Source organism: Meriones unguiculatus, chromosome 17 (genome assembly GCF_030254825.1).
Source record: "Meriones unguiculatus strain TT.TT164.6M chromosome 17, Bangor_MerUng_6.1, whole genome shotgun sequence".
Lineage (NCBI taxonomy): Eukaryota > Metazoa > Chordata > Mammalia > Rodentia > Muridae > Meriones > Meriones unguiculatus.
Genome location: NC_083364.1, coordinates 23,374,432 through 23,388,729, shown reverse-complemented (window position 1 = coordinate 23,388,729; position 14,298 = coordinate 23,374,432). Strand labels below are relative to the sequence as shown.

At 48.2% G+C, this 14,298-nt stretch overlaps 1 protein-coding gene and 1 pseudogene across 3 annotated transcripts; one reads left to right on the top strand and one right to left on the bottom strand.

Annotated features, from left to right (window-relative positions):
• Window positions 1-2,146: 2,146 nt before the first annotated feature.
• On the bottom strand, window positions 2,147-4,359 carry Cldn5 (claudin 5). 3 transcript variants are annotated; one of them, XM_060370048.1, is made up of 3 exons: window positions 4,176-4,359; window positions 3,908-3,990; window positions 2,147-3,523 (listed from the first exon to the last, which is right to left on the bottom strand). In XM_060370048.1, the coding sequence occupies exon 3, from the start codon at window positions 3,405-3,407 to the stop codon at window positions 2,751-2,753; it is 657 nt and encodes a 218-aa protein (XP_060226031.1). In that variant the 5' UTR covers window positions 3,408-3,523; window positions 3,908-3,990; window positions 4,176-4,359; the 3' UTR covers window positions 2,147-2,750. The 3 variants fall into 3 exon arrangements, with proteins under 3 accessions (XP_060226031.1, XP_060226033.1, XP_060226032.1); XM_060370050.1 differs by lacking the exon at window positions 3,908-3,990; XM_060370049.1 differs by lacking the exons at window positions 3,908-3,990; window positions 4,176-4,359 and adding an exon at window positions 4,149-4,167.
• A 6,345-nt stretch (window positions 4,360-10,704) lies between these two features.
• LOC110553323 (large ribosomal subunit protein eL34-like) lies at window positions 10,705-11,047 on the top strand (annotated as a pseudogene).
• Window positions 11,048-14,298: the final 3,251 nt, after the last annotated feature.

Here is a 14,298-nt window from a genome sequence, read left to right as displayed (position 1 = left end):
CATCCTCCTTGCCAGATGGGAAACACCAAGACCTCTGCTCAACACCTAGGACAAGGTCTCCCCACCTGTTCTCCCAGCCTCCCGATGACAGTGGGCAGAGACTGGCCCTCCAGTACCTTGAGTGTCTTCACAACCAGCACCTGCGGTGGCCACTGCCCAGCAGTGCCGGGAAGAACCTGACTCAAGTGCAGCAGCATCGCTCTCTGGGCCATCCCTCCACCATGGCCTTCAACTCACCACACAGGACCTCTTCCCTGTAGGCACAGGACTCACACTGCTTTGTAAATGAGAAAGTATCAAGGGGAGGGCCTCAGACCAAGTAGGGCTAACTATTTGAACAGAAACACTATCTTCAGGCTCTGTCAACATTGCTCATACCCCACTCACGGAGTATTTGAGCTGTAGTGAAACCTCTGGCTCTTAACACCTTCAGTGAAGCAAGGGTGTCTTAGAATGGTGGAGTCAATGTCATTGTGAGTGTAGAGAAGTTGGAAGGTGAAATGGGTCTGGTTGCTGCCCTGGGGACATAAGTACTAGAGAAGCAGACCTGATAGAGCTCCTGAGGAAGGCAGCATGGCACACGGTCCTAGGAGAGGTTGGTTAGGCAGATTTCTCTCTTTTTTTTTTTTAATTTTGTTTTATGGTAGAATATTTTACTTTTTGAGGCAGGAGCTCCCTAGGTAGCCTAAGCCATATCCCTGTTTTGCCAAGTACTGACAGATAGTTTTAAGTCAGTGGTGAGAAGTCCACAAAGTAGCTTAGAAGAGGGCCCCAGATAGCTCGACTGTCCTTCGGGAAATCAGGCACAATAGGTGGGAATTGGGCGGACACTGGCTCCTCTCCCGGCTGCTGGTAGTGCCACCAGCTAACTGCCTTCACCTACTCACCTGGCCATTTGGAAAATGGGTGGAGCAGCTGCCTTCCCATGCTCTGCACTGGGTAAAGACTTCTGTGGGAAGGGTACATCATCACCAAGTGGGCCTGCATCAGGGACCATACGCTAGCCTGCTAGCGCAGAGGACCAGCTTTAGGGTCACATGTTCCCAAGAGCGGGGCTTCCCTGGATCCCTTCTGCACGCGCACCTGCTGGGCAAAGGTCAACTTGGTGCAGTGAGGCTTAGGCCATCGGGAAATCAGCTTCCCTGTAAAAAGTTCCACCTTTGCCTTTTCTGTCCCCAATTCCAGAATCTGTCCTGAGTCTTGAAGCTCACATCCTTAGGTTTAACCCTCTTCCCCACCGTGAGGAACCCAGCCAGGCTTGAAAGACTTGGTATTGGATGTGGCCCAACCGTTTGTGGACAGAGCTCTGGAGGCCAAGATTGCAGGCAGGTGCCAAGCCTTTCTGCTGGCTGGGCTTCCTGTGCCTCATTGCAGCCCCCTCCCCCACCCACTGCTCACTTCTGTTTCTGGCCTTTCAGCAAAAGGTAAAACTGCCTGAATAGGGAAAAACAAAAACCTCTTTCGGTGGCTATTGGCTTTTACTTGCCTTGTCATCCTGGAATCTTTTCCCAAGCCCTGGCCCCTCTCTTTCCCCATGATAGTCACACCCAGGATTGTCTGTAGTTGTCAACAGGAATGAACAGGAACATTACCAGCAGGGTGGACACAAACCCTAGACGGTGTAGAGGCACACTACCCAGAAGAGCTAGGACAAAGCTGGGGTCAGGCAGGTGCTCTGGACCAGTGCCTTCCCTCCCATAGCCGCTGCTGACACGCTCAGCTTCACTCACCCTGGCTCCCACACATGAGGGCGGTGCCTGCTCTGGCTGAGCACACTTGTCAGCGGCCACCTGGTGCTGCTTGGAGCTGAGCAAGCACTGAAAGAAAATGCTTTGGGGGTCTTGCTGGGAGAAGCCATCAACCTAGCCACCCACCCTCAGCACTTCGCCACCCGAGTTCCCATTCGGATGACGGGAGGTTCCAGCTCGATCCTATCCTGGGATCTGCTTCCTCTCCCGTATCCCAGCCTGACTCCAGCACTTGCCCTGGGTTTGTTTTGTTTTGTCCACATTTTTGGCTTCCTGCAAGTATAACTGCATCTCCCAGTTGAGGACTGGAGAAGTCCCTATGGGGAGCCTTAGAGGAGGGCTTAGATTGGATGGATGGGGTGCTGGACACGGAATGGCTGGACAGAGAACAAGACACATTTAAGAGTGTTCAAACCATTTACTAAGCAGATTCTTGCCCACCCCACCCCTCATCCCCAAGCTTCGAGGAGGAGGGCAGCCTCTCTAAGACTCTGGTACCTACAGGGCCCTCTTGGGGGAGTGCTGGAGTGAGACCAGGTCCAGCGTCGGTCGGTTCGGCGGGCTCCTCTCCACTAACAAGGAAAACGCCCTTTATAACGCGCCCCACTAGCAGCCCCAGGCTGCAGGCCCTAGATTTCTCCAGTTCTTTCGGGTCAGCAGGAGCCACTAACATTAGGGCACCGTTCAATACTCCCCAGGGTCTCAGTAGGAACTGTCAGCTGCAGTTTGGTGCCTACTTCACCGATGAAATCCGAGAGTTCCACCCTTGCCATAGCCAATGGCACATCCTCACAAGTGCCCATAGTCTGTTCTGAGCAGGGCCTGGGTGGTGACAGAGGACCCTCTGTGGGCGCCGACAAGCCTGATCCGAACCCAGCCTAACTTGCCTCGGAGTCTGCGCTGCGCATCCTAGCGGTGGTGGTCATCCACCCGCCGCTTCCCGCATCGGTCCTTCCGAGCGCGGGCTTGGCTGCGGGAAGGGCCCCGCCGTGCCTCCCGCCCTTAGACGTAGTTCTTCTTGTCGTAGTCGCCGTTGGCCGTGGGCCGCCGCGGCCCCGAGTACTTGACTGGGAAGCTGAACTCCGGGCGGCCGGAGCAGATCCAGGCACCGCAGCACACGAGGCCGCCGCCGCACATGAGCAGGGCCGAAGCGGCCCAGCCGATGTACAGCGCCGCGCCCAGTTCGTACTTCTGAGACACCGGCACCGCCGGATCGTAGAACTCGCGGACCACGATGTTGGCGAACCAGCAGAGCGGCACGAGCGCCAGCAGCCCGCACAGCGCGTAAAGCGCACCGCCCGTGAGGGCCACGCGTGCCTTGACCGGGCCCGGGGCCACGCAGGTGGTGCACTGCGCGCCGGTCAGGGTAACAAAGAGTGCCACCAGCGCCAGCAGAACAGCGCCCACGGTGAGCGCCCGAGCTGCCTGCACCTCGGCACTCAGCGCCAGCACGGATTCATACACCTTGCACTGCATGTGCCCGGTGCTCTGCACCACGCAAGACATCCACAGCCCCTTCCAAGTCGTCTGAGCCGTCACGATGTTGTGGTCCAGGAAGGCAGTCACCTGCCACATGGGCAGCCCACACGCCAGGATCAAGCCCACCCAGCCTACCAGGCACAGCACCAGACCTAGAATTTCCAACGCTGCGGACCCCATAGCTAAAAGACCGAATGCTCACCCGACGGCCCTTGGGGCCTCCGGGCGCGCTCCGCGCTGCTTGGGTTGTGTGCTTGGAGCTGGTTCTGGTGCCTCTGCTCCCGAGCCTCCTGCCCCTGCCGTGGACCAGAAGAGAGGTTCAGCACCACCAACTGGTTTCTGCGAAGTAGCTTGTAGGGGATGTCTTATTTGAAGTCTCTGAAGTCTCGGGGGCGGACTCTGCCTCCAGGGCACAGTCCGCCACCCACCCACCCACTGCCTTCCGAGCTAGAGCAGCCAATCCAGAAACAGATCTTCAGCCCACAGCCAATCGCAGACCCCTGACAGCTCCAGTTAGAGAAACCGCAGCTCAGGACTAGTCCCTCTCACCCCAACGGCTCCCCGCAGGGCAGTCTGAGAACCTACCAGTTTCTGTCCTAGTCCCGGCTGACCTTGGTGGGTTCACAGGCGATGTGTGTGCCCCAAGTCTCAACACTTTAGCTGCATGAGCTCCAACCTACCCATGACCAGCTCTGCCAGCCACATCCTGGATCATTCCAGCTCCTCCATGCAGAGGCTTGGCGTGGAGGTTCTCAGAGCCCATCTGCCCTGGTGAAACAAACCTCTACATCCCTTGTCCTTTGGCACGCCAACCAGAGATACTAGGCAATCCTCTGTTGGGCATGCCCTTGATTATAACCTCATCCACGACCCTGCCCAACCACAGCCTATAGGTTTCTTTCCTTCCCTGGACCCTCTGACCTGATACAAACGGGGCAGTGCAAGAACCTGTGCTGTCTTCTCTGTGATGCTGCCTGTCCCTATGCTGCGAGGTCTAGGGTGTCCAGCAGCACACTGAGAAAGTCCTCGGTCTTCTCCGGCACATGGGCTGTGATTCGGCATGGCATACTGGACTCCTGGGACAGAACAGACACAAAGGGACATAGAGAGGCAATGCCTTGCCATCCTACAAATAGTTGTGGTGCTTTGCCACCCCAGCCCCCAGGCCACCCTCCGGAAGACAACTTGGAGTTTCCTGACCAGGAGGAAGAGCCCCCATCCTCGCTGGAGGAGGGAGCCGCGGGATTTCCGGGCATTCTTCTGCACAATGGCTCGGCCATTTCTTGAAAAGTCCACTGGGTTAGATGCTCTGGGTCCCAGAGGCTCAGGTGGCAGCACCAGGCCCCACAACCCACAACCCAACTAGGGCGCCCCCCTCTTTTCAGCATTCTTCTCCTCGCCATTCTTTGTCTCCAGCTAACCCTGGACTCCGGACTCTGGAGTTGTTGTGTTTTGAGTTTTGTTTTGTTATTTTTCTCTGCTCACAAGAACTCAGGGCCTCTATATGGAAAGGATGACATTGTTGAGGCCAGCCACAGATGTGGAGATTTTAGTAAATCTCTTCCTTTGTAGGCCTCAGCTTCCTTCCCAAGATGGCTCTGAGTAAGAGGTCAAAGGGGCCAGGCCAGTGCCTGCTTCACTCTACATGGAAAGGTGCTTAGGACAAGATGCCAGGCCTTTGGGTAGGGAGTACCTCACACACATGCCCTTCTTTGTCCCCAACCAACTCTCCCTCTTTCCAAACACCATATACTTTGTCTGCTGCCCTCCATGTTCTGGAGACCCCTGCTTTTCTGCAGACCCTTCTCCACTGCCCAGTGGTGTAAACTCCAAGGCTCACCCTTTCAGTCCAGCTCCCCCTGCTCCAGTCCAGGGAAATTTGTTTTGCCAGCACCCTCCCTTCATCCTCCATGCTGTCTTCCCAGAGCAGCTACTGAAGCCTCCTCAGCTCACCAAACAAGGCTACTCCTGAAAGCCCTTGCCTATAATCCTCTACGGCTCTCATTGCCCACTGACTAGATCCTGGGAGCAGTGCAGACTTAGGTGGCTGTGAGTGGTTGGGCTGACTATGTGGCGAGGAGCATACACTCCATACTTTGACCAGACCCACCTTCCTCTGGGCCTTGAACTAGCCTTCTGGCTACTGATAGCTCTCCGTCTGTCTTGCTATTCTACAAGGATGCAGTAATGGAGACGTCTGAGATACCTCTCTGTATGCAGGTCCCAGAAAGTCCAAGCCAGGATAGCTTTTGCCTGCTGGCTTTCCTACCAGTGTCTTGAAAATACAGTGATCATTAACATTCACTTGTCTCAGACCAGAGGCAGCTTGCTGCTTTCAGCTAGTTGGAGCTGCAAACAGCAGAACTTGCTCCCCTTCCTCCTGCCTGCCCTTCTCTTCATGATTTTGGTACTGTCCCCAGCCTGGCACCCAGGGTTGTCCAAGCAAGTTCACATACCTTTGGTAACAGTCTCACAGTAACTCTAGGAGTTAGTTAGCTGTGGAACCTCAGACTTCATGTTTCCCAGCATGCAGCAGGACCAGAACCACTCAAGAAAAAGACAGCCAGTGCTTGAATTGCTTCTTCAATCTTCCCGACGCTGAAGGTTGGCCCAAGTGACCCATCCCAGACTCAAGAAGAGTGCTCTCCTTCCTCAGGGGTTTGTTGTGCACCTGACACTGTCTCCATCAGAGCACATAGCACAGGACGCCTAACAAGCCACCAACGAGGCACCAGGTAGGAAGGAAGGCAGCAAAGGGCTCTCTGAAGAGGTGACATCAAAGCAGGATTCCAGGAAGAAGTTCCCAGGGAGCAGAAGGAAATGCAGGTACAAGATCCTGGTGCACAGGTGTATTGGGAACTAGGCGGTGTAACTCAGGGGCAGAGCACTCGCTTAGCAAGTTCTGTCACCAGCACCACAGACTAAAACTAAATAAATCACCCTAAAGGTGGGACAAGGATCCTGATGGAGTTGACCCTGGAGCAGAAGGAGGTCAGTATGGCCAGAGTGCAGCAGGGGGCGAGGGCCAGGGAATCCGGGACTTTATGGGGGCATGAATCCCAGTCTCTGGTAGGGGTCTTTCCAGGCAGGCCACCTGCTTCTGCGTTGCTATTGTTCTTCTTTCCCAGGGGAAGTGGCACAGGATCCCATTAATCTGTGAAAGAAATGCCTGAGTCTGCAGAAAAGCAAAGTTTATCTCTGGCAGCTGCTGGCTGACCCTGCCCCGAGGGGATCCGTTGACCTTCCATGGACAATCTAAATTTAGGCTCCAGGTTTCTAGGGCTTGGATTTGGGAAGCTCTTCAAAAACAGGCTTTATTTCAAAGAGAGAAAAAAAAAAAGTTTTTCTTCTATCTTTCAGCTTCTCGTCCAGGATGTTTCCTCTTAGTTCAGCAGATGTTTACAGAACCACAGCGTTCTTCTTGCCCAGAGCCATTTCTTGGTGGAAGCCAAAAGCCCAGGTTCTCACTGGCCCAAGGGCAGCATCTTGAAACCTATCATGTCACCGGCCATTGGGCTGAGGACCCAAGGTGGCCTATGTAGGTAGGCAAGGGCCCCTGCAGTCTACCCTCAGTTGTTGGCATGGTCCTCTGTGACCCAGAGCAGGTCTGGAGTTAATTTTATCCCTACTTTTTGAACTAATGACTTAGCTTCTCTGTGCTTCATTTTCTCCATTCACAGTGCAGCTCTACCTCAAGACTGCAACCCTTACAAGAGAGGCTGATTATAATCCAGAGACCTGCTGTGCTATTCCCGGGAGCCTGAAAAGAGCTTGAAATTACACTGGCTCCGTCGACCTTCACAGTTCACTGGACCTCAGGCCGAGGTAGGTGCCAGCTAGCCATCTACATCAAGGTCTCTGTGGTTTTAGCATCTTCCGTGAGCAGGAGGGTTTTGTGAGAGTGGGTACAGAGCTCTATGTGGCAGAGCCCTGGAGTCCTAGAGGTCCATCATCCCCTTGAAGGCCTACCCTGGTTGTACTCTTCATGCAGAGGTCCGGCCTGACCGCTCTGCAAGCCCCAGGGAGGTAGCAGTGATCCTCCAGGAGCCATAGGCAACCTCTATTCCCTCCACTCCCTTCACCCACTTCAACTCCCCAGCATGCAGCGCCTCCATGACCTCTCTCCTTCGCCACACACTCCATCGCACAACCTTCTGTTGTTGATTTGAGTTTTGATTGGAAACACTCCCACTTTGTTAAAAACGCCCACATGATTAGGGTTGTCCACAGTATCCAGTGCGGTGTCTATCCCCGACACTTGTGTGTGGAGTACGAATGTGACCAGCTGTTCTTTAGCTCTGTGAGTCATCGATGATAATGGCCTTGACCCCAGAGGGTGCCGTAGTAGAGGCCTCGTCCTGGCTCATAACTGAACTCATGAACTAACAGAATTAATGCCAGGATGTCACCGCAGGGACTTATTCCCCAAATCCACAGGACCGTGGTGTGATCTCTCAATCTGTGGGCATTCTTCTGCATACTGGAAATCATCTCTAGGTTACTTGCGACATCAAAAACTTTGCAAATGTTGTATGAATAACTGGCACACTACTTTGTTCAGAGAATCATAACTGTACATGAGTGTTGGGCACAGGTACAATTTTCTCCATGTAAGTATATGAAGAAATATATAATATGAATATATCTGTCTCACATGCCAAATTTCAATTTTTTTTTTTTTTTTTTTTTTTTTTTTTTTTTGTAGAGACAGAGTCTCACTGTGTAGCCCTGGCTAGCTTGCTATGTAGACCAGGCTGGCCTTGAGATCCATTTGCCTCTGCCTCCCAAATACTGGAATTAGAGGTATATGCTACCACACCCCAGTTGAAATGCTTTCATTCACAGTTGGTTGATTCTGTGGTTGTAGATCCAGGGGGCTGAATGCATCAGCCAATCACACAGCCATCCCTCAAGGCATCATTTGATACGTGATTATGTTTTTACCTCTGACAAGTGCTGTACACTGAGCTACATACCCTTTATAAACAGAAGTATTATCAGTGTCCTTACTCCTAACTCTTGGTGTCTAGGAGGTTATATCACTGCCATTGTTATCCAAGCTACCTTTTCTCTGATTCTCATCAGCATTGTGTAACTCCAGCTTCAAACATTTGTCAGTCCACTGAGTGTGCTAGTCATACCTGTAATCTCAGCACTCCAGGTACTAAGACAGGATAATTGTACATTAGAGGCCAGCCTGGACTACATAGTGAGACCCTGTGTCAAACAAACAAACAAAATCTGGCGCAGTCTGAAAAAGATAGGATAAATGAAGGTACAGACATAAAAATAGGAACTGTCTCAAGTGAAAGTCAGACGGAACAACGGCCAAGGTGGGGAGAAAACTGAACTGCAGGGCACCTCGGACAGATCAATGGACATGTTACGAGAGTCTCTAAAAAGTCAAGGGGGAAGAAAAGTATAGTCTTGGAAAGACACTAATTCAAAATTTGTAAATGTTCTGAGCACTACAGAACCACTGTATTCGTGGCTTTTCTCTTCCGTGTGACCAAACACCTGACAAGAGGCAACCTAAGGGCAGAGGGATGTATTTCAGGGGACACAGGCCATAGTGAAGACAAAGGCCTGTGGCCCCTGTCACCACGGCTGCGGGTGTGTGGACGCCTCTCCTAACACTGCAGCAGACCAGGAAACAGACCCCAAGCCTGTCCCCAGTCACCTGCTTCCTCCAGCTAGGTGGCCCCATTTCCTAAAGATTCCACAACCTCCCCCAAACAGTAACACCAGCTGGGTACCAAGTAGTCAGACTTAGCATATTGGGTTCATTTACTACCCCAACCACCACACATCCAAGGGCTTTGAGAAGTAGCAGGCACAAGAAACATGAAAACAACACAAAGGACATCATTACAATCTACTCCAAATGAGTGTTAAAGAGGTGAAAAAAAAAGTGGAGCCTCATACTTTGTGTGCTAACCTAAAAAGTTAATTTAAAAACACATCTTACTGCTAACCATCCCTGTATGTAGAAAATGGATAATTGTGGTTTTAAAAAATATTTTTAGATTTATTTTTATTTTGTGTGTATAGGTGTTTGCCTGCATGTATGTCTGGGCACCATGCAAATGCTTAGTACCTGAGGAGGCCAGGAAAGGGCATTGGATCCCTTTGATCTGGAGTTACAGAAAGTGGTGAGACATTTCTGCAAGAACATTAAGTTCTCAGCCACTGAGCCATCTGCCTAGCCTTAACAATCATGTCTTAAATGTGTTATCTACGTACTATTTTATGCTTTATATATTATACTATTTTATTATAGTTTTTATATTATATAAGGTTTTTTTTAGATATTTTAATATAAAAAGAACTCCAAGATATTAGGAAGAAAGAATGTGATAAGCAAATTGTTGGTGAATACAATAGACCTTCCTCCTTTTTTGTTTTCTAAACTGTTTCATAATTGAAGCAAAAGTATTGCAGTACCTGTTGTGGCTCTCATTTACAAAGAGGACACAACAGTGACATCAGGAAGGGGAACAATTGGTGACACCTGACCATAGTGACATCAAGAAGTGGTGAGATAGGAGACACCTGAACATAGTGATGTCAGGAGTGAGGAAAAGGGGAAAATAAAATTTTCCTTATTCCACCTGCAAAATGTTGCCACCAAGTTGTTACTGCTAAAGTATGTGTGTCACTACTGCATCCTCAGAATTAGGGTGCCCTGACGGTCATTGGTGTGGCTCATAGGCATCAGAGCTGGATAGGATTGCTGGTTGCCTTCTTTCTTTGGAAGCTTGCATGGCGCCTTCTGCTACCATGAAACTTAGTCCTCAGGGAGAGAATACTCAGGTCAGTGCCAGCTCAAGCACCTCTGGGCCTCTGTTTCTGAATGCTGGTGTCTTCAGCAGTAAGCAGTAACCAAGAGCAATAGCAATAGGCCCTGTGCTTTGGAAGTCTCTCAGACAGCCCTGCCAACAACTCAAAAGAAGGTGTCGCTGTTCTATTCTTTGTGAAGAGACACCATCCCAGGGAAACTCATACAAATCAAAGCATCTAACTGGGGGCTTGCTTGCAATTTCAGAGGTTTAATCTATTATCTTCATGGCAGGAAGCATGGCAGCCCACAGGCAGGTGCTGGAGCAGTAGTTGAGAGCTACATCCTGATCCATAGACAGAGAAAGAGAGACAAGAGACAGACAGAAAGATTGACTGACTGACTGACTGACTCTGGCCCTGCTGTGGGCTTTTGAAAACTCAAAGCTTACTGCCAGTGACATACTTCCTCCAGCAGGGCCACACCCCCTATCCTACTCAACATTCCACCAACTAATGGCTACACATTCAAGTATAAGATCTTATAGTGGCCATTGTTATCCAAACCATCACAGAGGACTTCTCATTTCTGGTATTGAGGTTTTTGTTATGTGATTTTTGGCTCTGCCAGTCCATATGAGAAAAGTTCATTAAAACTATATATATAGTCTTCAGGGAACAGTGCTTGGAGGCACTCACAATGGCCCAGAGTTTGACATACCATCGTAGGCTCTCCTACAGTACAGACTCTGACAAAACTAGGCTTTCTCAAAGCCCTGGCAACAGGATTGTTTACCTATATACCAAGAAGGTTGGGAAAGCACCTAAATCCGCATGTAGTGTGTGCCCAGGCAGACTTTGAGGGGGTTTGCTGCGAGGTTTCGAGTCCTTATGAGACAAGAAAGCACGTCAGCAGGGCCTATCGTGGTTCCATGTGTGCCAAGTGTGTGTGTGACAGGATCAAGCGGGCTTTCCTTATTGAGGAGCAGAAAATCGTTGTCAGAGTGTTGAAGATACAAGCACAGAGTCAGAAGGCAAAATAAATATGCAGCTCTTTTTAAGTCATAAAGTCAAGGCTTGGTCTATGAGGAAAAAGACATTTTTATAGTTACATATTTATAGTTACATGCTAAATTACATGAATTATAGGGTTTTTAAGGTAACTAATAGTATGATTCCTTGTGACTTTTTGCCATCCATATTGCTATTTTACCTCCCTCCCTCCTTCTACTATATTTGCCTTCCATGCCCCTTATCATGTTACCTGTATTTTTTCCATTTCCCTTTACCCTCTTCTCACCTTCTTCTGTATTTACCTCCCTAAGGATTCCCCACTTTCCCATTTTCCTAATCCAGTTGCTTGTACTCTAATTATTTTCCTCTCTATTACTCCCCAACTCTCAATCCTAACAGTGGTCCAGTTTTACCTTCCAGCTTTCTACCACTCACATCTACAGATCTGGAGTTAGGAGCCTCCCATAAAAGAGAACATGTGACGTGTGTCTTTCTGGGTCTGAGTTTAGCTCACTCAGTATGATCTTTTCTAGTTCCATCCATTTACCTGCAAAGTTCATGGTTTCATTTTTTTCTACATAGCTAAACAGTATTCACAGTGCATATGTACTTTTTTGTTACCTAGTCATCGGTTGTAGGACATTTAGGTTGTTTTCATTTCTTAACTATGGTGACTAGAGCAGCAATGGGCGTGGCTGAGCAAGTACCTGTGTAGTAGTCTTTGGGCATATGCCAAGGAGTGGTACAGCTGGATCATGCAGCAGATTTATTTTAGCTTCTCGTGGATTTTCCACGTGGGTTTCCATAGTGGCTGTACCAATGCAGTCCCGCCAACAGTGAATAAAGTTTTTCTTTTCTCCGAATCCCCTCCCCCAGCATGTGGTGTTGGTTGTTCTGCTGGTCTTTGCCATTCTGACGAGGGTAAGATGAAATCCCAAAGTTGGTTTGATTTGCATTTCCCTAATTGCTAAGGATGATGAACATTTCTCGAGATATTCCTTAGACATTCTTTCCTTTCTTTTGAGAACTCTCTATTCGGGTTTCAGGCCTAATTTTTTTGGTCTCTTTGTGTTTTGAATTTTTTGCATATTCTGGATATTAAACCTCTGTCAGATGTGTAGCTGCCCAAGATTCTCTCCCATTCTATGGGCTTTCTCTTTACCTGATGTGTTGCTGAAAAAAAATGGTATCAGCTTAATATTGTTTATTATTAGCCCTATAATTATTAGCCGCATTATCTAACACGCTGTGACAAATAAAAACACAGACACTTGCTGGATTTTATAATTGCCTTATTACACCCTGGGCTGGGCAGATTATTTCACCTACCCTATCTCCCAGCCTGCATCCCATTCCATCTGCTTTAATATCTCCTATTTGGGCTACCTTCCATAATCCCAAAATACTTGCTTGTATTCTTCATTTGGGCCTTTCCCTTCCAAGTCATTCTTGGGGATCTTTCTCCTGGCCCACGTGGTTCCTTCCACACTAACCCATCATGGCTTCCTCCTCTCTTCTAGTCTCTCTTCTTCTCCCCAAGATGCTCTCTCTCCCCAGCCCTTTGAACCTTAGCTCTGTCCACCTCACTTTTGTCCTGCCAGGTGTCAGGACAAACAGGAGTAATTTTTTAGGCAAGGTTTACGTAAGGACAGGTGTGCATGAAAATGTGCTTGTCCAGGCAGGAACCAGATGTTGGGAGCCCGTAATTAGCATTAAAATAGATAGCACTACACCAACCCTCAACATTGATGAACTGAGCAGAAGCCTTTTAGTTTCATGAGGTCCTACTTGTCAGTTGTTGGCCTGAATTCTTGGGGAAATGGAGTCCTACTCAGGAAGTCTTATATCCTGTAGGAAACTGCCTGCGTTTTCTTCTATCAGTTTCAGTGTTTCAGGTATAGATCTTTGAACCGCTAGGAGTTAGTTTTTGTGCAAGGTGATGGATAGGTACAGGTCTAATTGCTTTCTTTTGCATGGGGACATCCAGTTATTCTTTTTTCCAGTGAACATTTTGTCATACATTAAGTGGCCAAAGTCATGTGCTCAGTTTTGAGTCTTTGATCTTGTTCCATTGGTCTACATGTCTGTTTTTGTGCCAATACCATATTGATTTTATTTATATCTCTCTGCAATATATCTTAAGATCTGAAATGGTAATCCCTCCAGTATTTCCCCCCTCAGAATAGTTTTGGCTATCTTTGGTGTCTGTAGTTTTATATAAATTTTAGGATAGTTGAGTTTTTTTTTGTTTGTTTGTTTTTCTATTTCTGAGAAGAATGAGGAGACAGGGTTTTGGTTGGGATTGCATTGAATCTGTAAACAGTTTTTGGTAGACTGGTCATTTTCACAATGTTAATTCTAAAAATCCATGAGCATGGGATGTCTTCCATTTTCTACGGTCTTCCTCTACTACCTTTTTCTTCAGAGGGTTTAAGTTTTTTATTATAGAGATCCTTCATTTCCTTGTTTAGGTTAATTCCTAGATATTTTATTTTCTTTAAGACTATTGTGATAGGAGTGTGCCCATGATCTTCTCTGTATGTTTGATGTTCAACATCAACATACAGTTGATGTTGAACCAACAGAGAATGTTGGTGTGTTGAAAAGCTATTGATTTGTGCTTGATTCTATTGACTGTGTATCCTGCCTATTGCTTTTGATTATCCTTTCTAGAAGTTTTCTGATAGAATTTTTGGGATCTCTAATGTACGGCATCACATTGTCTGCAACGGAGAATAGTGGGGCTTCTTCCCTATATATATCCCTTTAATTTCTTTCTCTTGCCTATTGCTCCAACTACTACTTTGACCACAGTGTCCTGACTTTTGAGGGTTTGCTTCAAGCTTTCCTCAGCTCATGATGATGCTGGCTATGAGTTTCTCAGATGTTGCTTTTATTGTATTGATATATGTTCTCTCTAACCCTACATTCTCTAAGACTTTCACAATGAAGGCATGTTGGATTCTGTCAAGACTTTTTTTTTTCTGCATCTATTGAGATAATCATGTGATTTTTGTCTTCAAGTTTATTTATGTGGCTTATCACATTTAGTCAATTGTTTATGTTGTACCATCCCTGCATGTCAGGGATAAAGTCAAATTGGTCTTTTTGGTATATGTCTGTATTCTGTTTATAAGTATTTACTGAGTATTTTGGCTTGTAATTTTCTTTTCTTGTTGTGTCTTTCCTTGGTTTAGGTAAAGATACTGGCTTCATAGAGGTGTGAGAGTGCTGCTTTTGTCTTATGTTTTGAATAGTGTAAGAAGATTTGTGTAGGCTT